The sequence below is a fragment of the Hemicordylus capensis genome, chromosome 16 (genome assembly GCF_027244095.1).
Source record: "Hemicordylus capensis ecotype Gifberg chromosome 16, rHemCap1.1.pri, whole genome shotgun sequence".
NCBI lineage: Eukaryota > Metazoa > Chordata > Lepidosauria > Squamata > Cordylidae > Hemicordylus > Hemicordylus capensis.
Window position 1 is genome coordinate 8,550,482 of NC_069672.1, and position 25,819 is coordinate 8,576,300.

The 25,819-nt window shown below is 49.9% G+C and overlaps 2 protein-coding genes across 2 annotated transcripts in view; both read right to left on the bottom strand.

Annotated features, from left to right (window-relative positions):
* The window catches only part of LOC128338637 (zinc finger protein 271-like), a 32,666-nt gene extending 31,232 nt beyond the window's left edge, over positions 1-1,434 (bottom strand). Inside the window, exon 1 of the mRNA XM_053281357.1 lies at positions 1,334-1,434. The gene's annotated coding sequence lies outside the window, so the exon portion shown is untranslated. The remainder of the gene's footprint in view (positions 1-1,333) is intronic.
* A 5,363-nt stretch (positions 1,435-6,797) lies between these two features.
* On the bottom strand, positions 6,798-25,633 carry LOC128338422 (zinc finger protein 850-like). The gene is made up of 3 exons (XM_053280833.1): positions 25,399-25,633; positions 20,746-22,319; positions 6,798-9,655 (listed from the first exon to the last, which is right to left on the bottom strand). The coding sequence occupies exons 2-3, from the start codon at positions 22,193-22,195 to the stop codon at positions 8,361-8,363; spliced, it is 2,745 nt and encodes a 914-aa protein (XP_053136808.1). The 5' UTR covers positions 22,196-22,319; positions 25,399-25,633; the 3' UTR covers positions 6,798-8,360.
* Between the last annotated feature and the right edge of the window lie 186 nt (positions 25,634-25,819).

Here is a 25,819-nt window from a genome sequence, read left to right on the forward strand (position 1 = left end):
CACAGACTTCTTAAAGGCTTGATTCTGTCACATTGGTCTGACACTCTAACCACTGTGCCCCACGGTCACTTTTGCACAGAGCTGCTTCTCTGGCCACAGGACAAAAGCACAGCCCCTTTTCCTTGAGCGGGCCAAGACAAGAAGCATCCAGCTGAGGGGCTGCAGGATCAGCCCTGCAGAAAGGAGGGCCCCCTCCAAGAGGAGACGCAGGTAAGAGCATCTCAATCTCTAGACTCCCATGTGGCTGAGATGTGCCTTTGATTCAGCCCTTTCCTGGCCACGCCCCACAGCCAGCCTCCTGCCCTCCTGCAGGGATTCTCCACACTCATCTTGCCTGCTTCTCCTTGCAGAGAGATCCCCTTCCCGGCCTTCTTGGAAATGGAGGAGTGGGGGGGCGGGGGAGGGAGCAGCTGGCCAGGGCCCGAGCCAAGCGCCTGGACAGGCAAGATCCCAGGCCTGGCGGGCAGCGGTCCTCCCTCCTGGCGCTGGCCACGGCCTGCCTGCCCCCCACAGCCCCTCCTGCCTTGCCCTTCTGCAGTGGACCCTGAAGTCAGTGGCTTCCTGCTGGGCGGAAGGAGCAGCCCAAAGCCTCAGGCCCCTCCTGGCCACTGCCCTCCGTAGCCAGCCCGCCCGAGCAGCAGGCCTGCTGGAGATCAGCTGTCATGGCCGTGTCTGGTCCAGGGAAGGGACCCAAGCTTCTCCCTGTCCCCCACTGCTGCCGCCCCAGGGCCCTTCCCAGCACAGGGGACATCGGGACATAAGAAGCTGCCTTCTACGGAGTCCGACCCTTGGTCCATCTAACTCAGGATGGTCTGCACAGGCTGGCAGCGGCTCCTCCAAGGTTGCAGGCAGGCGTCTCTCTCAGCCCTATCTGGAGATGCTGCCAGGGAGGGAACTTGGGACCTTCTGCATTGCAACTGCTCTTCCACTGAGCTACGGCCACGTCGCCTAAAGGGAATGTCTTTTGCTGCTTGCATGTAGTCTCCCACTCAAATGCAAACCAGAGCGGGCCCTGCTTAGCAAAGTGGCCAATTCGTGCTTGCAAAGGGCAGGGGAAGCCCAGCCGAGGAGGGTGCAGAGAGCTGGGCCCAGCCAGGGCCCAGGAGAGGGCGGACGGGCCCGCCTGGGGCTTCCTGCTCAGTCCAGCCGTGTGGGGCAAGGAGCAGAGCAGGAGCCCGTGGCCAGATCTTGGTAGCCAGATGGTGCTTTTCACTAGCCAGCAATGGCTAGTGATCCCTCTTCCCCTGAGGAGCAGAGCAGGGTTAACAGAAGCCCATTTTCAACACGCTTATTCTTGCTGCTGCAAAGAGCAGGTTGCAAAAGAGACACGTACCTTTGGGGTCCCAGCAGCGTTGCGTTTTAGCGATTAACAGCTGGACCGACACACGCAGCAGGCCTCCGGCAGCAGGAATCGCGGCAGTGCGCATGCTCAGCAACCCCCATTCACGAGACTCCTTCAGCCACCTAGAGGCAAAACGTCTAGAGGTGTACCTATCATTCTACGGCGCAACTACAAGCATAAGCCTGTCTACAGCCTGGGAAGCTTTCCTGTTTTCTCACAGTCTCCGGAGGGGATTTTGCAGTTCCAGACTTGACGTGGGGGTCACACTTCAGCCGTGTGAAATCGCCCAGCCCTGAGTTCGTGAACTGCCTCTTGCTTTTGCTGGGCTTCTTGGAGATGGATAGGAACATAGGAAACTGCCATATACTGAGTCAGACCATTGGTCTATCTAGCTCAGTATTGTCTTCACAGACTGGCAGCGGCTTCTCCAAGGTTGCGGGCAGGAATCTCTCTCAGCCCTATCTTGGAGATGCTGCCAGGGAGGGAACTTGGAACCTAGATGCTCTTCCCAGAGCGGCTCCATCCCCAAAGGGGAATATCTTGCAGTGCTCACACATCAAGTCTCCCATTCATATGCAGCCAGGGCAGACCCTGCTTAGCTACGGGGACAGGTCATGCTTGCTACCACAAGACCAGCTCTCCTTGGCAACTCTGCTGAACTCTCACCATATCACCTTCAGGAGGAGTTCTGGGATACGATGCCTTTAGATTCCAGCCTGGCCTACATCTCTACTGTGGCAAGAGATGTAATAGGAAGGAACCTAGGAACGGAAGCTGCCATATACTGAGTCAGACCCTTGGTCTATCTAGCTCAGGATTGTCTTCACAGACTGTTTTCTAAACAGAGAGTTTAGAAAAAAGAAAAGTGAGGGGAGACATGACAGAGAGGTCTATAAAATCATGCCTGGTGTGGAGGAAGTTGACAGAGAGAGAAGCAAGGACTCTTGGGTGTGGGCGTGCAGCCGCTCATCTTGGAGAGAACGGTGGTTGCAACCAGTGTTCCTGCTAAGAGGGATTCCCAGATCTTATTATTAATTATTATTATTTTTACATTTATATCCCGCCCTTCCTCCAAGGAGCCCAGAGCGGTGTACTACATATGTGAGTTTCTCCTCACAACAACCCTGCGAAGTAGGTGAGGCTGAGAGAGAAGTGACTGGCCCAGAGTCACCCAGCTACTATCATGGCTGGATGGGGACTTGAACTCGGGTCTCCCCGGTCCTAGTCCAGCACTCTAGCCGCTACACCACGCTGGCTCTCATCTTGTTGGCTACAACTTCTAGAATCCCCAGCTGGAATGGGTTTTTCTTGGGGATTATGGGAGTTGTAGTCAACAACATCTGGGAATCCCTATTAGAGGGAACACTGTTTGGGACCCTGCTGGAGCTTTTTCAGACGGCGACTTTCCTGCAACTTTACTTTGAAAGGGTGTGTGTGTGTGTGTTCACATATTGGCTGGATTTACCCCGAAGTCCATGCGATATTTCAGAGAGCACACAATTCGGGGTTTCCCCTCCATATTAGAACCTGGCCCAATTTATGTCTGCGGTTCAAAAATCCTCTCTGTGTGTTGGAGTATCTGTTATGCCCCAGACTTGCAGTAAAGCCTCACGGTAAACCCACGGTAACGCCTGCTGTCTGAAGCCCCCTGATGTCTGAACTTGCAGCTTTCAGGTCAATGGGCATACTTCTGGAAGCTTGCCAGGCCAGTAGGCAATATTCCAAGCTATGTTAATTCCAGCCTTGTCCTTCTTTGTGAGCTTCCCAGATATCTTCTTGAGAAAAAAGGGAGATTAAAATGATTACTCCTGCTAATTTGGACCGTAATAAAGATTATTGATAGATAGATAGATAGATAGATAGATAGATAGATAGATTATGCATCCCACCTGTGTGATATCATGTATGGAGAAGTTACAGATCCCACCAGCCGCGTGATATCAATTATTTCACCGCTGCCACCAAATAGACTTTCTTTTATGTGACTGGGTCTACAACAAAAAGAGCCCTGACCCCTTTGCAAAAATACCAAAAGAAAAAGAAAAAAGCAACTCGGTAGGTGTTAGCTTTGTTTTGGATTGACTAATATTTTCCTGAAGTAAAATCTTCCTGTTGCATTTAAAAATTGGAAGCTAGTTTGATTGTCTCACCCCACTAAGCCTTTCTACTCTCCTTAGGTGGGGTGGGGTTGTTGTTTTTTTGTATTTTTGCAAAGGGCTGTTACAGTAGACCCAGCTGTAAGGGTCTGACTCCAACCGGTCTTGGCCAGCTAGCTCATGAGCGAAGGCTCTATGGATGAGCCATCCTGCCTCTGAGTTGAGTAGCTGGCTAGTTGTTTAAGATCTTTAACTTTCAAAACCAGGAAGTAAAACGATTTGGGTGAAACAGAGGTCTTTAACCAACAGATGAATCTCTGGTAGATTAAATTGCTGCCACCAAGCACTCTAAACTTTCAGAGATCAGACCACTGGACTAGAGCGCTTTAGTCCATGCTCTCTCTTGCATGGGTTATTGAGTAAATTTTTTAATATATCCTATACCATAAAATGGTTAGGTGTGCGGCCGTGCTGCCCGTGTCTTTTTGGGCTGTTCTGGGCATGCGCAGAGCGCATGCGCAGATCGGCCCAAAAAGACACGGCCGCCCAGGCACGGGCGGCCATGTTGGGTCCCGGTAAGAAGAAAACTGGAACTTTACTCTTTATAGAAAACTGGAACTTTACTCTTTATTTACTCTGGAAGAAAATCACGCGAAATAAAAGCCAGCAGGCGGGGGAGAATTACAAAGAGCAAAGACTGCTGTCTTTGCTGCCGCCGCTGGTTTATCGGAGAAGACGCCACCGCCCGACTGCGACTGCAGTCAAATAGTAGATTTCCTCATGACTTCTATCTGCGCCCCGCCAGCGGCGGAAAGTAAACGCGCCCCAGACCCTGTCCTTCACTCTAGGCTTCTTTTCCTCCCTAAGACTATGATCGTACCCGCCGCCTCCTCCTCCCCGCCTCCGCCCCCCCCACCCGTTTCCGGGGCTATGCCACTCCATGTCTGACCAGCCAGCCCATAGGAGGTGGAGCCGCTTCGTGGGCAGACAAAGGGCCTGGTGTGCCTTATCGCCGCTGCAGAAGTGATCCCGGGAGGGACGCAGGCGCAAAAATTTCCGTCTGAGAAGCGAGATCCGGGCAGCTGCCTGCCCGGGACGGTGCATCAATGAGTTGCGAGGTACCAGAGCTTCCCGTCGGGCCAGCGGGAGGGAGAGGCCAACCGCGGACTGCCCTGAAACCGGGTCTTCGATCTCCTTTGGAGGCGCGGGAAGGCGGGCTGCGGAGTTCTCTATCTCCCCCCATCCTCTTGCTTTTCTTGCAGTCTGCTTCCTCGGGGCCTTCTGGTTATGGGCGAGCCGAACACTGAGCCAGCCCTTCCCGGGTGCACGCATTCTGCTGCAGAGCGAGTCTCTGAAAAGGCGCTGAGCTCTCTCTTGCCTGAAAACCGCGTACACCGGACTGGAACCCCTTAATGAGCTGTAGCGTTCCCGACTCTGACTACAGCTGTTCTTGACGGATCCCCCCCCCATATTATTCACACTATCAAGCTATTAAAATATCTAGGCAGGTAAAGACAGAGGAGAGCGTTGCTGGTGTCTTCTGCGCTCCCTGATGCTCAAGGTTGGGGGGAATTGATGAAAGCAAAGTCTCCAGTCTCTGGGGCCTTTCCCTAACAGCCCCACAGATGGAGACACATCCATGGAGGATAGCGGAAATGAAGAGGTTTTTTGGCAGTGCTCTCATGCAATGATTTAATGCTGCTAAAATATAGCAACCCCATAATGTATGCCAACAAACATAGTTTATATTATCAAGCTTCCAATTAGCATGTTTTCTTCATCAAGGAGGAAGGCAGAGAGAGAGAGAGAGAGAAAGGAAGGAGTGAGGGATGGAGACAGGACAATAGAAAGAAGGAAAGAAGAAAGGAGAGAAGGGAGGAAAAGGACAAAAGAAAGAAGGAGGGAGGGAGGGAGGGAGGGAGGGAAAGAAGGAAAGAGAGAAGTAAGGAAGAAGAAAGAAAAAGGAGAAAGGAGTGAGGAAGAAGGATAAAAGAAAGACGGAAGGGAGGGAGGAGCAGCCAGCCCCAAAGAGTGAGCCCGTTAAAGGAAGAAAAGAGGAAAAGAGAAAGAAACAGAAAGAAGGGAGTGAGAAGAGGTGGAAGAAAGGAAGGAAAGGAGAGAGAGGGAGAGGGAGAGAGAAGGGAGGGAGGAAAGAGAGAGAGAGAGAGAGAGAGAGAGAAAGAAAAAGGAAGGAAAGGAGGGCCAGAGGGAGGGAGAAGGAAGGAATGGAGAGAGAGAGAGAGAGAGAAGAAAGGAAGGAAAGAGGGAAAGAGAAAGAAAAAAGAAAGAAGGAAAGGAGAAGAGGGAAGAAAGGAAGGAAAGAGAGGGAGAGGGAGAGAAAAGGAAGGAATGAAAGAGAGAGAGAGAGAAAGGGGGGGGGAAAGGAAGGAAAGGAGGACGAGAGAGAGAGGGAAAAGGAAGAAAGGGCGGGGGAAGGTACTAGCGCCCGTTATTTTAACGGGCTTAAAAATACTAGTATCCTCTATAATAAAGCCCCTGAGTGTGCGGCTGTGCTGCCCGTGTCTTTTTCGGCGGTTCTGAGCATGCGCTCCGCGCATGCTCAGAACCGCCGAAAAAGATATGGCCGCCCAGACACGGGCAGCCATGTTGGCCAAATTGTCCGAGGCGGCAGCGGGGCAGGGGAGCAGCTTTACTTTGCTTCCCTCCCAGTAAGGAGGGCGGGCTGGAGGCGCTGCAGCTCTGGTGGGATCCCGTGCCAGGAGGGTGAGGGTGGTGGTTGTCGCTGTCGCCTGGGGCTGCTGTGGCTGTCGTCGCGCTTTCCCCTCTTGCGGCAGTAGCCCAAAGACGGGGGCTTCTTCACGGGGGCGGCTGCTCTCTTTTCCCTGCGTCCGAGCACAGGCTCCTGCTATCGCCACCGCACTGGCTCCCGAGCAGCTAACAAGTCCCGAGCAGCTAACAAGCCCCTAAAAAAGGGGGGGGGGGAATAGAAAAAAGCCAACAGACCCAAAGAGCACACACATAATAGACAGAGAAGGGGGGGGGAGGGAAAGGGAGAACAAAAAAAGTAAGGAAAGGAAAGACAGAAAGAGAGTCAGCACGAAAAAAGAAAAAAAAAACCACATACACAAAAAAAGGAGAAGGCATAAAGAGAAAAAAAAACACACCTAGCGCCCGTTATTATAACGGGCTAAAACATACTAGTATATGTGTGTGTGTGTGTGTGTGTGTGTACACACACACACACACCCTGTTCCCCAAGCATTTGCCTACACATGGAGCTTGTGCTAGCTGAGCTGAGCTCCTGGAAGGCACTGGCACTAGATTTCCCCTTCTGCGTCCCGCTTATCTTGCTGAGTTAAAAACCAACTCTGGGAGGCTTGTTAAAAAACCCAAACAGACAAGAGAAAAACAGTTTATTCTATTACTACAGACCGGTCCATCTGAGGCTTTTGTTTTTTTAGATGCACTTAAAAACACATAATTAGGTTCAGGAATGTTTCAAGGCCCCCAGATCTTTCTCAGGCAGTACATAAAGCAATCAGGCAGTACATAAAGCAATTACTCAGTTTCTCAGGCAGTACATAAAGCAATTACTCAGTTGCAAGAAACACGTATTTAGGAATTGTAAAGCACACACAGAAAGCAAAATAATTCCTAACGCAAGGTCTGATGAAGCATACATTCCCCTCTGCTAGATTTCAAAGCCTCAAAGCCTGGGCTTAATCCTAAAGCCCCAGTGATCAATGTGATAGAAGGTGTAAAGAGTTGGATCTCCAACACCCCTTCTCACTGGCTCGGACTTTGACGCACATCTCCCAGCATCTTTCGAAGAGTCTGAGGGACATCCCCTGGTAGCAGTTCAGTCCGCCCATCTGCCACCATGTCTTCAGCAGGACAGTATATCACAGCAATAAGCGTTAGCATTTCTTATGTGAGCAATCTCATAATTTCATATTCCTCGAGTGAACATTGTTTTACAACGTTAGCTTTCTCATTTATACAGTCTCCTTCAAATAGGCCCTTCTCCCAAAGAGTCCCTTTCATAAGCAGTTCATCTCCATCTGTGACAAATAATGCTTTCCCTTAAATTCTACTTCATATCCTCTTTCAGTAGCATAACTCCCTGTCCTCAAAAACTGGGACGTCTGTAACTATCAGTTCAATAGTTTCTCCCTTGTCCGATTGACAGCGTAGCCTTGCTGTTCGTCTGCCTTCTAAAAAGAATGGTCTTCCACCTTCAAAGTAGATGGGATCTTTGCAGTGGGTTACTAATTCAGTGCTTTTCTTTAATTAGATTATGGGCCGCCCCAGAGTCAATGCAAATTCCTCTATAATGGTTTGTACAGATTCCTCTAGAATGGCTTGCCGAACTGGCTCCAAAACTCTCTGTCCTGACTTGATGAAGTTTCTGGCTGGTGGCCTTATTTCCCCCCTGCCAATTGTATGAGTGCATTGCCCTGATCCCTGATGAGACATCCATTTGGGAATGTACTCTGAATTGCTCTCCACCAGGGATCCCTTTCTTCTGGGAGCATTGTGACTGCATTTGCTTAGAGTTGATGCAGAGGTAACATATTTGTTACCATTCACCAAGTTTGGAATGCAGTTCTTTCCTACCCTCCTAATTTCCTTTCATTGTCTTAATGACTGATATTCTGCCACCTAAGAATTTCAGTCAAGCCATCAAGGCAGCTCGGCGTTACAAAGAAAGGGGGGAAAGGGGGATCCCCTCACTATCTCTACTCCTAATGTCCCTCATGGCCAATAAGAGAGAGACTGCAGAGAGTCAATACGGTGGGAGCTGTATCTCCAACAGGTTCTACGGTGTTTAGTAAGAGCACCCTCCACGCACCTTAAAAGCATCCACCACCACCCCACCGCACCAACACAGTTCGAACGACAGCCTTTCGAACAGGTTCTGTGATCTGAACATAGACCACCGAACCAGTTCGTGCACACTCCTATTCTATGGTGTTGATTAAGTTGTCCCCTCTGGCTGGTTCCACCCCCGTGTGTTTTCTATGGTGTTGATTAAGCTGTCCCCTCTGGCTGAAGCTCTTTCCACACTCCGAGCATTCATATGGTTTCTCTCCAGTGTGGGTTCTATGGTGTATATTAAGGTATGCTCTCTGGCTGAAGCTCTTTCCACACTTCAAGCATTCATATGGTTTCTCTCCACTGTGGATTCTGTGGTGTATATTCAGATATGCACTTGTGCTGAAGCTCTTTCCACACTCCAAGCATTCATATGGTTTCTCCCCAGTGTGAGTTCTACGGTGTATAGTAAGTTCTCCACTCGAGCTGAAACTCTTTCCACACTCCAGGCATTCATATGGTTTCACCCCAGTGTGAGTTCGATGGTGTATAGTAAGCTGTCCCCTCGTGCTGTAGCTCCTTCCACACTCCAAGCATTCATATGGTTTCTCCCCAGTATGGGTTCTACGGTGTGTAATAAGGTATCCTCTCTGGCTGAAGCTCTTGCCACACTCTGAACATTTATGTGGTTTTTCTGCAGTGTGCATTCTATGGTGAACAGTAAGCTCTCCATTCGTGCTAAAACCCTTTCCACAATCCAAGCATTCATATGGTTTCTCCCCATTGTGGGTTGTATGATGAAAGATAAGCTCTCTACTCCGGTTGAAGCTCTTTCCACAGTCCAAGCATTTATGTAGTTTCCCCCCAGTGTGGGTTCTATGGTGTGTATTCAGCTGTCCACTCTGGCTGAAGCATTTTCCACACTCCAAGCATTCATATGGTTTCTCCCCAGTGTGGGTTCTACGGTGAATAGTGAGATCTCCACTCGTGCTGAAACTTTTTCCACACTCCAAGCATTCATATGGTTTCTCCCCAGTGTGGATTCTGTGGTGTATATTCAGATATCCACTTGTGCTGAAGCTCTTTCCACACTCCAAGCATGCATAGGGTTTCTCCCCCGTGTGGGTCCTGAAGTGTAAACTAAGGAGTCCAATTCGGCTGAAGCTCTTTCCACACTCTGAACATTCATATGGTTTCTCCCCAGTGTGGCTTCTACGGTGTATAGTACGCTCTCCACTCGTGCTGAAACTCTTTCCACACTCCAAGCATTCATATGGTTTCTCCCCTGTGTGGATTCTGTGGTGTATATTCAGATATCCACTTGTGCTGAAGCTCTTTCCACACTCCAGGCATTTATGTGGTTTCTCTCCAGTGTGGGTTCTCTGGTGTACAGTAAGCTTTCCACTCTGCCCGAAGCTCTTTCCACACTCCAAGCATTTATGTGGTTTCCCTTCTGTGTGCATTTCTCTCTGACACTGAAAGCTTGGTTCAGAAGGTGGGTTCAAGCTTCTTTCTCGTTGTTCCTCCATGTTGAGAAGATCTTTTTCTATTCTTCAATTTTGCTTCAGTTTTTGGTCTCTCCTTTGCCCTCTTTTTCCGTCTGGCACCTCCCAATAATCCTCCCCTCCGGTTTCCTCTATGGATTGTCACCTGCTGTAAGGAAGAGAGAAAACTGCTCAGAGCCTGCGATAGAAAAGGAGCCTTAAGCAGAATGTATGAGAAGAAACTGTGGAGATGCAAACAAAAGATTTATCCGCTTTGGGTTAGGGTTTGATGGCTATCTGATTACACTAAAGGCCTTGGACTCGGATTGACCAAAGAACGGGGAAGATATTGCCAACAGAACTGGCTTAGACCAGTGGCGTAGTGAGCTCACAGGCAGCTGGGTGACCGAGTGCAGCCAAATGCGCCCCCTTTCCACACCGCATTCAAAGAAAGAGCACACATGCCCCAAGCCACATCCCCTGCATCTCACACAGCTGAACCAAAAATGCCACCACCATCAACGCCTGGACCAACCAGTCACAGGTATAATTGTTCCATATTTAAGGGGGAGGAGAGCTGGTCTTGTGGTAGCAAGCATGACTTGTCCTCTTAGCTAAGCAGGGTCCACCTTGGTTGCATACAAAAGGGAGACTAGAAGTGTGAGCATTGTAAGAGATTCCCCTTCAGGGATGGAGCCACTCTGGGAAGAGCATCTAGGTTCCAAGTTCCCTCCCTTGCTTCTCCAAGTTAGGGCTGAGAGAGATTCCTGCCTTCAACCTTGGAGAAGCCGCTGCCGGTCCGTGAAGACAACACTGAGCTAGATGGACCTATGGTCTGACTCAGTATATGGCAGCTTCCTATCTTCCTATTTACAGTCGCCCTCGGTCCAGCAGAGGACTCACTCCATGTCTAGGATGGCTCAAGGCCACAGCTCAGGTGTTCCTGCAGCATCCAAAGTGTTTAAGGTCCTTGCATGGCCGGTCTCCCGCTCCTGCCTTCTCCTCACAGCCTTTCTCTCCCACACGGGGCTTCTGGCCATCCCTCCCAGGGGCCAGCTCTTCACCCCTTCCACCATTTCCACCTCTCTCTGGCCCCCAACGTCCTCCCCGACTGGCCTCATCCATCTGGCTCCCAGCCAATAGAAAGGCACAAAAGAGACAAGTTGCCTCCCCTGCCTGGTCTCTGCAACCCCATCGCAGAGTCCCTGGGAAAAAAGCTTCCAAGGAGGGCTTCCCTGCTCCAGCACATCCCGCGGGGAAATCCCTCATTAGTTGCACACAGAATTTGCAGTGTGTGTACTTGATACCGCGGACCTCTGAGAGCAACCTCCCTCCCTGACCGGCAGCGCCACACAGACTTCTTAAAGGCTTGATTCTGTCACATTGGTCTGACACTCTAACCACTATGCCCCACGGTCACTTTTGCACAGAGATGCTTCTCTGGCCACAGGACCAAAGCACAGCCCCTTTGCCTTGAGCGGGCCAAGACGAGCAGCATCCAGCTGGGGGGCTGCAGGATCAGCCCTCCACAAAGGAGGGCCCCCTCCAGGGGCAGACACAGGTAGGGGCGTCTCAATCTCTAGACTCCTGTGTGGCTGAGAAGTGCCCTTTATTCAGCCCTTTCCTTGCCCTGCCCTCTGCAACCCACAACCCGGCCGAGCAGCAGGCCTCCTGGAGATCAGCTGCCAAGGCCACTGCGTCTGGTCGGGGGAAGGGAGCCAAACTTCTCCCAGCCCCCTGCTGCTGCTGCCCCAGGGCTCATCCCAGCACAGGGGATATCGGAACACAGGAAGCTGCCTTCCCCGGAGTCAGACCCTTGGTCCAGCAAGCTCAGGATAGTCTACACAGGCTGGCAGCGGCTCCTCTAAGGTTGCAGGCGGGCATCACTCTCAGCTCTAACTGGATGATGCTGCCAAGGAAGGAACCTGGAACCAACCTTCTGCATGCATGCAAGCAGGCACTCTTCCACTGAGCTAAGGCCCCGCCCCCTAAAGGGAATGTCTTACAGTGTAGTCTCCCTTTCAAATGCAAACCAGGGCAGACCCTGCTTAGGAAACAGGACAATTCCTGCTTGAAAAGGGAAGGGATCGTGATGAGCCCAGCGGAGGAGGGTGCAGCGAGCAGGGGCCAGCCCAGCCTCCCCAGGGGTGTGGGGCCAGGAGCATAACAGGGGCTGCACTGCCTGGCCTGTGGCCAGAGTTTAGTAGCCAGACGGAGTCTGTTACTAGCCAGCCATGCATTCCAGCCCCACCACCAGGAGATCCACGAGATCCTGTCTCGAGCACCTTGCAGATGAGCAGGGCGAATCAAAGGAAAGCCAGTTTCAACCCTCCTTGCTGGCTGCAAAGAGTAGGATGCAAGATAGGCACGTACCTTTTGGGTCCAGGCAGAGTTGTATCATATGGATGAATAGCTGGGCAGAACCCACCCGGGCCTCCGTCTCCGTCCCTTTGTTCTCCCTGCAGCAGCAGCAGCAGCTTGCAACAAATGCGAAGCAGAAACGCCGGCTGCGCATGCTCACTCTCAGCCAGAATCCCTTAGACTACTCAGCTACCTAGAGGCAAGACGCCTCCCGATGTGCTGCCCTCGCGACTCCCTTTGGCTATATACACTTGTACGCATGAGCATGTCTGAACCCCTGGAAAGGTCCCCTGTTTTCTCACAAATTGCGGGGCGCAACACACGGGTGGCCTTTTGCAGGCCGCTCTCAACAGGCGCAGCTCCTGCTTCGGGGACTCTTCAGGTGAGCCCCACAAACGACTCCCCCGTCCCCATCCCTCATCCTGCCCGCCGCAGCCCCCTCCCACCACTGCGGCACAGACAGAAACCCTTTCTCCAGAGAGAGAGAGAGAGAGAGAGGGGCGGAGGAGGGACGGGACGCCTAGCAGTGAGAGCATCGACTGGAGCCCAGCCAGCCAGCCAGCCACGCGGTCCCTGCAAAGGACTTCGGGCAAGAAGACACTTTCCCGGTCTGTCTTTCTTGCCACCCCACCAGCAGCCAAGTTTGCCCCTTAAGGAGACCCAAGAGCCCGGGGAGCCCTCGGAGGCCTGATCCAGGGCCCGTGGGGCCACTCGCTTCGCCTTGGGTGCCCTTTGGACCCACCTTTACGAAGGGGTGATGCTGCTGCTCTTCTGCTTGGACTCCTCCTTGCTGCCGGCCCCCTTCACTCTTCTCTCCATGTAAAACACGCACGATGCGTTTGGGAAGCTGCGTGGCATTTCTATTTTATTTGTTTCTAAGTTTCCATCTTTAGAAACACTTTCATTCATATGCACTTCTTGATTGACTAACGTAACGTTTGGCCGCTCCCCTCTTGTTTGCTTCGCCGCCGAGACGGGTATGACGACATCGGATTATAGAAACGGGAGGAACCTCAGAGGCCATCTAGTCCAGCCCTCAGTGTGAGAAACGGCTACAGCATTTCTCGCAGGGGCCACCCAGCCAAGGAGGGTCCCCCACAACCTCTACAGCCAGCTTCAGCCTGTCCGGCTGTTCTTTATTAATATGATTATATTTCTCACATGTACCCAGTCAGGGAGGGAGCCACTTTAAAAAAAATTTATATACCACCTTTCATTAAAACAATCCCAAGGCGGTTTACAGCAGAATTTAAAAACAGATTGTAAAAGTGACACAATTACAATTTTAAGCTGAAAATAGAAAACAAATCTGATTTAAAAATTGAAAAGCACAGGCATTAAAAAAAATACAAAAATACTTGCAAGGGAGTAACAACAGGAGAGAAGGCTGGGGAGTTGGGCTGTTGAGATGAGAAGGAAGGAGGAACCTACTCACAAACACCACTCACGGTGGTACTTGGCCACTGTGGCATTGTGCATGATGGGGCTTGTAGTCCAACCACATCTGGGGACCCACATCTGAGAACACCTGCCATAAGTTAATTACTCATGAGCTGTTCCCAGGGAACCTGCGTCCTCACCTTCGGTTAGCATGGTTCTGAGAGTGGGTTCCATCCCTCCAGCCTTCATTCTTGCCATATTGCTTGCAGACTTCTAAATCTCTATTTTGCTCCCCTTTTGTTGTCTTTTAATTTCAAAACCAGAAATGAATCTTTAGCCTTTCCTCATCAGGAAGGAGCTCCAGTTCCTTAATCTCGTGAATTGCTCCCCCCCCCCGTACATTTTCCTTGCTCTACAACATCTTTCCCCCTGCTCCCTTCCTCCCTGCCCTGTTTCTTGCGATGGTGACCATCAGAACAGGGAATGTTTGTCCGGAGAGGGATTCGGTCATATGACAGAGAAAGACCCAAGCCGAGAACATAAGAACAGCCCTGCTGGATCAGGCCCAAGGAGGCCCATCTAGTCCAGCATCCTGTTTCGCACAGTGGCCCACCAGATGCCTCTGGAAGCCACAGGCAGGAGTTGAGGGCATGCCCTCTCTCCTGCTGTTGCTCCCCTGCAACTGGTATTGAGAGGTATCCTGCCTCTGAGGCTGGAGGTGGCCTATATCCCTCAGACCAGCAGCCATTGATAGATCTGTCCTCCATGAACTTATGGATAGTGCAAATAACACTGGCTTTAGACTCTCTTTGATTTTGTATTGCATGAAACATTTACCCAAGGAGTCTGTTGAGCTGGTTGGCTATCAGTTTCCTGTTGTTGGCTATCGGTTTCCACAGCCAGGATGTGCTGTGCAAAATGCTGAAAGTTATGAGCTGCTTCTAATGCAAGGGGTGGAGAAAGAATACATATCATTTTGCAGTCATGCAGTGGCGGAACAAGGGCTGGACCTCACCATTTTGGTAAATAGAGCCTAGTGTTGGGGGGAAACTAGCTCCAGAGCATAGGCAGAGTGTTAAACAAAAGGTAAGAAAGCAAGAAAAAGGATCCCAGTCTCAGGAGTGTGACTGAAATAGATTTTGCCACCGCTCTGGTGCTGTTCCGGAAGGGTTTACGGGCACTCCAAGACTGTCTCAAGGAGAACACCCGAGGCAAAGCGGGTAACCTGAGGGTGCCTAGATGGGGCACAGGACTCCGAGGTCTCCCCGGGCTCTTTGGCGCATCAATGGCCGCCTTAAAGGGCAAGGCTGCTGGTGGGGAAATGGGAAGAGAGACAAGGCAGGTGGCTTGCAACAGGTCCCCCCCTTGCAGTGACTGCTTGGATGGATGGATGGATTAATGGGCACCAGTGCCCTCACAGCTCGGTCTCCCATCCCGCCCTCCCCTCTGTCTCTGGAGCTGAGGTTTGTCCCCCTCCCTCCCTCCCCCTCTCTCTGAGGTTTGCTGCCTGTGTCGCAATGGTGGGACGGAACTGGAGTGGGCAAAATGAGTCTCAGCCAAAGAGTCCCTGAAGCAGGAGCCACACCTGTTGGAAAGCTGCCTGCAACCACTCTGCAAGTCCTCGCTGGCCAAAGGAAGGCCTGGCTCAGAGGTGCTGCTGCTGCTGGGGTCACTGCTGATGCCCTGCTTGGGGTGGCGGCGGGAGCAGACGGAGGCTTCTCCCCCTGGGCTGGAGGGCTCTCCCAGGGCTAAGCGTGGTGGTGATCCTGGCGGGGAGGAAGAGGGAGGAAGAAGAGGCTCCTGCTTGTGTGAGGGGAGGAGCAGGGAGAGGGAAGCTCCTCGTTTCCTGCTCTCCGGGGAGCATCTGTCTGGCTCGTGTCTTGAAGCTTTGAAAGCACCCTTGCAAATTGGGTTTTATATTATTAAGAGTATAACGAAGGTGTTGAGAAAAAATATGGACCAGAAATCCAATGATAGATTTTACGAGATAAGTGACTTGATAGTGGAGAAGAAAATCAAATATTTGGGCATCTGGTTGACAAATAAAAACGCCTTGTTGTTTTCAAATAATTATATTAAAATATGGAATCCAGTAAGAATTGATTTGCAAAGATGGACTAGAATGGACTTATCTTTAATGGGAAGAATGTCACTTGTGAAGATGAATGTCTTACCTAAAATGTTCTTTCTTTTTCACACTATTCCTATGATTAATCTGCTAACCTGTTTCAAGCAAGGGCAAAAGGACATAACTAAGTTTGTTTGGCAAGGGGAAAGACCAAAAATTAAATTTAAAAATTTAACAGATGCTAAAGAAAGAGGTGGGCTTACCCTGCCTGATTTAAGGCTGTATTTTGATGCTGTTTGTTTGACGTGGTTAAAGGAATGGATAACATTAAGAAATCCCAGAATACTTGATTTGGAACAATTCAATAGAAGGTTTGGCTGGCACTCATATTTGTGGTATGATAAAAGCAAAGTGCATACAGACTTTCTTAATCACTATGTAAGGAGGAGTCTGATGGGTTTGTGGGCAAAAAATAAAAAATTTGGAATGTTTTAAAGAAGATTGGGAACCATTTTTGCTTTACTTAAAGAACTATTTTTCTAGTATGGACTTTTCAGTGGAGTTTGAAATATTGTAATAACAGCAGGTTGGGTTGGGTGAAATCGTAGTAGTGTGGAGTATGTATGTTTTGAATTATTATAGCAATGGTTTATATGTATGGTTAACATGAACCGCACAGATAGGTAAGCGGAAAGTCAATATTTACCTATGTGTAGAATTAAATAAACAAAGGTAATTTGAATGTAAAGCTATTGTAAAAGCCAATAAAATTGCGTGGGGGGGGGGAAGAGTCGTAAAAACAGGAGGAAGTGGAAGGGGAAGAGAGAGAACCCTTAGATAGATAGATAGATAGACAGATAGCTTTATTTCAGTCACTGACCAGCATTTGTAGATACAGAACAATAACAGCCAATAATAATCCAGTAATCAATTTTTTGTGGGTTTTACAAGCTACATAGCAGAACTTGGCCACATTCCCAGACACAGTATCTTTAAAATTTGATAGCAGGTAATCCAAACTCCTCGGTGTGGCTAGGAAACTGCGTTAAAAGCAAAGACTAGTTAGGTATTCAGCAGGTCTTACATTTAATGACTGGTTACCTATATAAATCCCGGACAGCTTTGCTAGCTCTTTGCAGTACTATATCAAAGGCACGCTGTTTGATAACCCGTGTTGCTTGGTCATACCCTAGCCAAATGAGCTCCTCCTGGGACAGATCATAAGATTGTAACTTGTATCTTAGTGCCACCTTCCATTTTGAGGCATATCTGTCAACAAGGGTTAGGTTAGAGGAGCCAGGCCCACTTGGAAAAATGTCAGCTTCAGCCGAAATGTAAAAAAATACTTAGCCAAGATTGTGTTTCTAATCTAAAAACTCCTGCCTCGCGTCTAAGGACCGTTTTGGGGACACAGCATGGCACCTGAAATATTGTTCTTAAAAATTTGGTTTGAACACCTTCCAGGGAGATAAAGTTCTCGAAAGGGCCAAGTTGGGCACCGTACAGAAGCTGCAGGTAAACTTTGACTGTAAAAAGCTTTATAGAAGCTGGAATGAAGAGAGCTCCCCTGGTGAAATAAAAGGACCCGATGATAGCGTTGGCTGATTGCTGGGTATTTTGAGTTACATAATTGAGGTGCGCTCTTCGGCTTCCGGTAGAGTGAAAAACGACTCCAAGGTATTTAAAGGTTCTCACTTGTTGGATTGCATGGCCATTCATAGACCAGGAGTGGCGAAGACCAACACCTTTGTTTTAGAATAGTTAACTTCTAACGCCTCTTCAACACAGTATGAGTTTAGTGAGGCAAGCGCCCGTTTCAGCCCAATTGGTGTCTGTGCTAACACCACCACGTCGTCTGCGTAGAGCAGAATCAACAGATGTTTATTTGCCAATTTGGGTGGAAGAAACTCTGGTTTATTTAAATGAGATACCAAAGAATTAATATAGAAATCAAACAAAATTGAGGCCTGACACCCCTTTGAGTTGAGACCTCTGCCGATAGGTGTCCTCTGGCACTGGATTGGACTCTCAGGCGGGAATCTTTGTGGAGTCTGTAGATGAGTAACAATAGGTGCTTCTCTATATTGGAGTCCCTGAGTTTTGACCACAATCTTTCTCTTGGGATTAGGTCAAAAGCTGCTCTGAGATCTATGAAAGCTGCATACAGAGCAGTCTTTGGGCCACTAGTATATTTCTCGACTAGGTGTTGTAAAATATGAGCCTGACCTGATATGGGAGTGCCCCTCTCGGAAGCCAGCCTGTTCGGCCGCCAGAATCTTATTAGATTTGAGCCAGTCCAGGAGTTTCCCATTTTGTACTTAGCATATAATCTGCTGATGATATTCAAAAGACTAATCGGGCGATAATTACCTGGGACATCTCTTTCCCACATTTTGTATATAGGTACTATAATGGCGACTCCCCAAGCCTTGGGTACTTTTGCAGTGCGGTCTATGTACGTAAAGAGAGAGGCTCATACAGGAACCTACCATTCCAAATTGTTACATATTGCCTCAATAGTTATGAAGCCATTACCAGACACCTTGGCAGGCTTAAATTGTTTCACCAGCCCCTCAATTTCAGAGCAGGAGACAGTCCCAAATTGGCAAAAATGTGACATCTAATCTGAACACGGTAGGCCCTACCTGCGTGTACAGAGTGTAAAGGTGATGCTCCCATACCACAGCTGGAATGACTGAGGGTGGGTTAAGATGTACCCTCCCCATGGGTTTTCATACGAGATGCCAAAACACAGCTCTGTTCTTCATTTTAGTAGCAGCAATCAGCAGATCCCAGGTCTCCCTAATGGCCAATGCTTTCTTTTCCCTTAATAGTTTTATATACTGTCTTTTCATTTCTATCAAATCCTGGGCCGTGAATATGTTGGAGCCCTCAGCATATACTTTAAACGCATTGATTTTTTGCCTCTTGGCAAGGCATCAAACCAAGGGCGAGAAGACAATTTCCGGGTCATGTTAGATAAGGATTTCGTAGTGGCTAGTGCTGGCTGTAATAGCAGGATCAAATTGTTATAGTATCTTAAAATAAGGCTCGCAGGAGTCGTGCGACCCGGTAATTAAAGCAGTTCGTAGACTGCTAGCTTGCTGTGAGCTTAAAATCGTGCTTACTACATTTTGTTGTCTGGAGGACCATTTTACAGGATGCAAACATTGCTCCTCCTCTCTAACCGGGACCTGGTTCCAGTCCAGATGCAATTTCCCCTTCCATCCTATGATCAAATCCATTGGGAAATGATCACTCTCCAGGCGACTAATTATATGGAATTTCCTTATGTGAGGTGCTAGATTGCAGGGTCTGCTGGGTAGTCACTCAAAGCCGCCCCATTCAGCAAGTGCAAATCTGCCTTGTGAAAAGTCTGAAGTAGATTTAATCCGCAGAAATTCCCCACTATATCTTTAGATTGTCTAACAAAGAGAGGGGGAGATGCAGCCCGCTCAAGAGAATACCGCTGGAATTTGGCAAAAAGGGTCTTATCATCTAATCCAATCTGAGCGTTAAAATCTCCGGCCGCTATTAAGTAGGCTCCGTAATGTGTGAACTGTATATTGCCTATGAAGGTCTCCAATCGAGACCAGATGGTGCATAACTGGGCATGAGTTCTAAGGGGTGGTACATACACCTTTACCAACACTAGGGAGTTTTCACCAGCCTTAAGCAGGACTGCCATAGCATAGTGATCCATGCTACCAAGGGGGGGGGGAGAGTAGTTTAATCTGAAGAGTAGTAGATGCCAGCACGGCCACCCCCACCGCCACAAAGCCTGTCGCAGCCCTCCCCAGGGACTGCGCCCAAAGTCAGCAATGTATACCCAGGAAGAGTTAGTTCGTTACCGGTCCAGGTTTCCTGGAATAGCAAGATGTCAAACATGGCAGTCAGAAAGCCAGGATCTCGGGCAGAACCCTGAGAATATCAGGCAACCAGTCGAGGGAACCCAAAGCAGAGGAAAACAAGGAAAGGAAAGGAAAGGAAAGGAAAGGAAAGGAAAGGAAAGGAAATTCTTTCTTGGCTCCCTTTACTCCTAAAGCCCATCTGCCACCATGTCTTGAGTTGGAAAGTATATCATAGCAATAAGCTCCAGCATTTATGTGAGCAATCTCATAATTTCATATTCCTCGAGTGAACATTGTTTTACAACGTTAGCTTTCTCATTTATACAGTCTCCTTCAAATAGGCCCTTCTCCCGAAGAGTCCCTTTCATAAGCAGTTCATCTCCATCTGTGACAAATAATGCTTTCCCTTAAATTCTACTTCATATCCTCTTTCAGTAGCATAACTCCCTGTCCTCAAAAACTGGGATGTCTGTAATGATCAGTTCAATAGTTTCTCACTTGTCTGATTGACAGCGTAGCCTTGCTGTTCATATGCCTTCTGCAAAGAATGGTCTTCCACCTTCAAAGCAGATGGGATCTTTGCAGTGGGTTACTAATTCAGTGCTTTTCTTTAATTAGATTATGGGCCGCCCCAGAGTCAATGCAAATTCCTCTATAATGGTTTGTACAGATTCCTCTAGAATGGCTTGCCGAACTGGCTCCAAAACTCTCTGTCCTGACTTGATGAAGTTTCTGGCTGGAGGCCTTGTTCCCCACCGCCAATTGTATGAGTGCATTGCCCTGATACCTGATGAGTCATCCATTTGGGGATGCACTCCGAATTGCTCTCCACCAGGGATCCCTTTCTTCTGGGAGCATTGTGTCTGCATATGCTTAGAGCTGATGCAGTGGTAACATATTTGTTACCATTTACCAAGTTTGGAATGCAGTTCTTGCCTACCCTCCTAATTTCCTTTCACTGTCTTAATGACTGATATTCTGCAACCTAAGAATTTCAGTCAAGCCATCAGGGCAGCCCAGCATTACAAAGAAAGGGGAAAAGGGGTATCCCCTCACTATCTCTACTCCTAATGCCCCTCGGGGCCAATAAGAGAGAGACTGCAGAGAGTCAATGTGGTAGGAGCTGTATCCAAAACAGGTTCTATGGTGTTTAGTAAGAGCATCCTCCCTGCGCCTTAAAGGCACCCACCCACCCCAAAACAGTCCAAACCCCAGTCTTTCGAACAACGCCTGTGATCTGTGCATAGACGGCCAAACCAGTGCACACCCCTATGCTATGGTGTTGATTAAGCTGACCACTCTGGCTGGTTTCCCCCAGTGTGTCTTCTATGGTGTTTAGTAAGATCTCCGCTCTGGCAGAAGCTCTTTCCACACTCCAAACATACATATGGTTTCTCCCCAGTGTGGATTCTGTGGTGTATCTTAAGGTATCCTCTCTGGCTGAAGCTCTTTCCACACTCCAAGCATTCATATGGTTTCTCCCCAGTGTGGATTCTGTGGTGCATAGTAAGCTCTCCACTTGTGCTGAAGCCCTTTCCACACTCCAAGCATTCATATGGTTTCTCCCCAGTGTGGATTCTGTGGTGTATATTCAGATATCCACTCGTGCTGAAGCTCTTTCCACACTCCAAGCATGTATATGGTTTCTCCCCAGTGTGGGTCCTGAAGTGTAAACTAAGGAGTCCAATCCGGTTGAAGCTTTTTCCACACTCTGTACATTCATATGGTTTCTCCCCAGTGTGGGTTCGACGGTGTATTGTAAGATCTCCACTCGTGCTAAAACTCTTTCCACATTCCAGACATGCATATGGTTTCTCACCAGTGTGGGTTCTATGGTGTTGATTAAGCTGTCCAATATGGCTGAAGCATTTTCCACACTCCAAGCATTTATGTGGTTTTTCCCCAGTGTGGGTTCTATGGTGTTGATTAAGCTGTCCACTATGGCTGAAGCATTTTCCACACTCCAAGCATTCATATGGTTTCTCCCCAGTGTGGGTTCTATGGTGTATAGCAAGCTCTCCACTCGTGCTGAAACTCTTTCCACACTCCAAGCATGTATGTGGTTTCTGACCAGTGTGGGTTCTATGGTGTCTAGTAAGCTCTCCACTCATGCTGAAGCTCTTTCCGCACTCCAAGCATTCATATGGTTTCTCCCCGGTGTGGATTCTGTGGTGTATATTCAGATATCCACTTGTGCTGAAGCTCTTTCCACACTCCAAGCATTCATATGGTTTCTCTCCAGTGTGGGTTCTATGGTGTGCAGTAAGCTGTCCTCTCCGCCTGAAATTCTTTCCACACTCCAAGCATGTATGTGGTTTCTGACCAGTGTGGGTTCTATGGTGTCTAGTAAGCTCTCCACTCGTGCTGAAGCTCTTTCCACACTCCAAGCAATCATATGGTTTCTCCCCAGTGTGGATTCTGTGGTGTATATTCAGATATCCACTTGTGCTGAAGCTCTTTCCACACTCGAAGCATTTATATGGTTTCTCTCCAGTGTGGGTTCTATGGTGTTCACTAAGCTGTCCACGCCGCCTGAAATTCTTTCCACACTCCAAGCATTTATGTGGTTTTTCCCCAGTGTGGGTTCTATGGTGTAGATTAAGCTGTCCACTCTGGCTGAAGCATTTCCCACACTCCAAGCATTCATATGGTTTCTCCCCAGTGTGGGTTCTCTGGTGTACAGTAAGCTTTCCACTCTGCCTGAAACTCTTTCCACACTCCAAGCATTTATGTGGTTTCCTTTCTGTGTGCATTTCGCTCTGACACTGAAAGCTTGGTTCAGACGTTACGTTTTTGCTATGCGGTGGGTACAAGCTTCTTTCTCTTTGTTTCTTCATGTTGAGAAGTAAGAAGATCCTTTTCCAATTTTGCTTCAGTTTTTGGTCTCTCCTTTGCCCTCTTTTTCCATCTGGCAGCTCTCAATAATCCTCCCCTCAGGCTTCCTCTATGGATTGTCACCTGCTGTAAGGAAGAGAGAAAACTGCTCAGAGCCTGCAATTGAAAAGGAGCCTTAAGCAGAATGTATGAGAAGAAACTGTGGAGATGCAAACAAAAGATTTATCAGCTTTGGGTTAGGGTTTGATGGCTATCTGATTACACTAAAGGCCTTGGACTCGGATTGACCAAAGAACGGGGAAGATATTGCCAACAGAACTGGCTTAGACCAGTGGCGTAGTGAGCTCACAGGTAGCTGGGTGACCGAGTGCAGCCAAGTGCCCCCCCCCTTTCCACACCGCATTCAAAGAAAGAGCACACATGCCCCAAGCCACATCCCCTGCATTTCACACAGCTGAACCAAAAATGCCACCACCTTCAACGCCTCGACCAACCAGTCACAGGTATAATTGTTCCATATTGAAGTCGGAGTAAAGCTGGCCTTGTGGTAGCAAGCATGACTTGTCCCATTATCTAAGCAGGGTCCACCCTGGTTGCATATGAATGGGAGACATGATGTGTGAGCACTGGAAGAGGGATGGTAGGGATGCTGTGCTGGGGACGGAGAGGGCCAGCTGCTCTCCCCCTGCTAAAAACAAGAGATTATAACAGAATCGCCACTTTGAAAGATGCCTCTTTGCTTAGTTAGCAGGGGTGATTCCAAGCCCTCTCTGCGAGTGATTCTCGGCTAAGGGTGAGCAGGAGGAGCCGAGCGCTTCCTGCACCCCAGCCCAGGACCAGGCCACCTCCCTCTCCCAGGGAGGAAAGCAGGCAGCGGGTTCAAGGTGTCAGGAAGGGAGTTCCACCCACCCACAACTGCTCTGGTGCTGGCGTGCTTGCTCAGGTCAGGTTACATGGAGGGGCAAGGTCAGAGGCAGAGCTGGCCCGGCAGGCCTTTGGGCTGTGCCGCACGGGACCCAGCCCCCGGTCAACCTTTGCTTGGAGGAACGGGCCCAAAGCTGCAAGATGGGGCATGCTTTAATTAGGACCCACCTAGATCTGATGCCCCTGCCTTTTTCCCTTTTTCTTTTTTAAAGGAAGGTGCCGTATTTATTATTTATTTGTTATTTATTCATTACATTTATACCCCACTCTTCCTCCTCCAAGGAGCTCAGAGCAGTGTACATGCCTATTTTTACCCTCACAACAACCCTGTGAGGTAGGTTGGACTGAGAGATTCATGACTGGCCCAGAATCACCCAGTGAGTCTCATGGTTGAATGGGGATTCAAACCCGGGTTTTCCCGGTCCTAGTCTAACACTGTAACTAATATCCTATGCTGGCATTGGCCCTGCCCCTTGCGTCTGACTGACAGGACCAATACCCAGGAGAGGGTCCCCCACTCTTCGAGAGAGGGGCATGCTTCGCACTCCAGGCTGGGAAGCACTGTACGTGCTGGAAGCGGAAAGGTAAGGTAAAACCCTAAGCAAGGAAGAGCCTTATGCCCCCCCTGCGACCCTCCGGGCCTGAGGACAATTGTCACCCCATGTCCAACGGATGCTACGCCCCTGCTTCAGACCCTATTTTATTTTGTATTACATGAAACATTTACCCAAGGAGTCTATTAATCTGGTTGGCTGTAAGTTCCCTGCTACCAGGACAGGCAATGCAAAATGCAGAAGTTAAGAGCAGTTTTTATCCCTGTGCAGTCACGGCAAAACTACCTTGGTGAGAGCTTAAGGATGAGAGAAATCGAAATTGAATTCTTCTTCTTCTGGCCCCCAATGTCCTCCCCGACTGGCCTCATCTGTCTGGCTCCCAGCCAATAAAAAGGCACAAAAGAGACAAGTTGCCTCTTCTGCCCTCCTAGTATTGGCCTGGTCTCTGCAACCCCATGGCAGAGTCCCTGGAAAAGAAGCTTCCAAGGAGGGCTTCCCTCCTCCAGCACATCCCGCGGGGAAATCCCTCATAATTTGTACACATAATTTGCAGTGTGTGTACTTCATACCGCAGACCTCCGAGAGCAACCTCCCTCCCTGACCTGCAGCGCCACACAGACTTCTTAAAGGCTTGATTCTGTCCCATTGGTCTGACACTCTAACCACTATGCCCCACGGTCACTTTTGCACAGAGCTGCTTCTCTGGCCACAGGACAAAAGCACAGCCCCTTTTCCTTGAGCAGGCCAAGACAACTGGCCTCAAGGCAGGTGCCCGACCCAAGCACCTGGACAGGCAAGATCCCAGGCCTGGCAGGCAGCAGGCTTCCCTGGCCATTCCTGGTGTTGGGCATGGCCTGAGTGCTCCTCGCTGCCCCTCCTGGTCCTACTGCCCTGCCCTGCCCTTCTGCAGTGAGCCCGGGAGGTCAGCAGCTGGCTGCTGGACAGAAGGAGCAGCCCAAAGCCCCTGGTCCCTTCCTGGCCACTACCCTCCGCAGCCAGACCGCCAGAGCAGCAGGCCTGCTGGAGATCAGCTGCAAAGGCCACTGCATCTGGTCCGGGGAAGGGAGCCAAGCTTCTTCCAGCCCCCTGCTAGTGCCCCAGGGCTTTTCCCAGCACAGGGGACATCGGGACATAAGAAGCTGCCTTCTACGGAGTCAGACCCTTGGTCCATCTAACTCAGGATGGTCTACACAGGCTGGCAGCGGCTCCTCTAAGGTTGCAGGCAGGCATCACTCTCAGCTCTATCGGGAGATGCTGCCAGGGAAAGAACCTGGAACCAACCTTCTGCATGCATGCATGCAAGGAGGCAGGTGCTCTTCCACTGAGCTAAGGCCCCATCCCTAAAGGGAATGTCTTACTGGGTAGTCTCCCTTTCAAATGCAAACCAGGGCAGACCCTGCTTAGCAAAGGGAACGATTCCTGCTTGAAAAGGGAAGGGATCGTGATGAGCCCAGCGGAGGAGGGTGCAGCGAGCAGGGGCCAGCCCAGCCTCCCCAGGGGTGTGGGGCCAGGAGCATAACAGGGGCTGCACTGCCTGGCCCGTGGCCAGACTGTTTAGTAGCCAGACGGCGTCTGTTACTAGCCAGCAATGCCTCTCAGCCCCACCACTAGGAGATTGACGAGGTCCTGTCTCGAGCACCTTGCAGATGAGCAGGGCGAATCAAAGGAAAGCCAGTTTCAACCCTCCTTGCTGGTTGCAAAGCGTAGGATGCAAAACAGGCACGTACCTTGGGGGTCCCAGGCAGAGTTGTATTATGGATGAATAGCTGGGCAGACACCCGGGTCTCCGTCCCTTTGTTCTCCCGGCAGCAGCTTGCAACAAATGCAAAGCAGAAAGGCCGGCTGCGCATGCTCAGCCACCTAGAGGCAAGACGCCTACCGATGTGCTGCCTTCGCGACTCCCCTTGGGCTATATACACCTACACGCATGAGCATGTCTGAACCCCTGGAAAGGTCCTCTGTTTTCTCACAAATTGGGGGTGGTGGTGGTGGGGGGAACACAGCGGTGGCCTTTTGCAGGCCGCTCTCAACAGGCGCAGCTCCTGCTTCGGGGATCCTTCAGCTGAGCCCCCCAAGCGGCTCCCCCTCCCCATCCCTCATCCTGTCCACCCCAGCCCCCTGCCACCATTGCGGCACAGACAGAAAACC

Excerpts from the sequence above, each read along its gene's own strand:
- LOC128338422 (XM_053280833.1), bottom strand. The coding sequence starts at position 22,195 with ATGAAGAAACAAAGAGAAAGAAGCTTGTACCCACCGCATAGCAAAAAC. Across the intron at positions 9,656-20,745 it reads CCACACTGGGGAGAAACCAT|ATAAATGCTTGGAGTGTGGA; the intron begins ATGTATGTTTGG and ends AAGGGAAACCAC.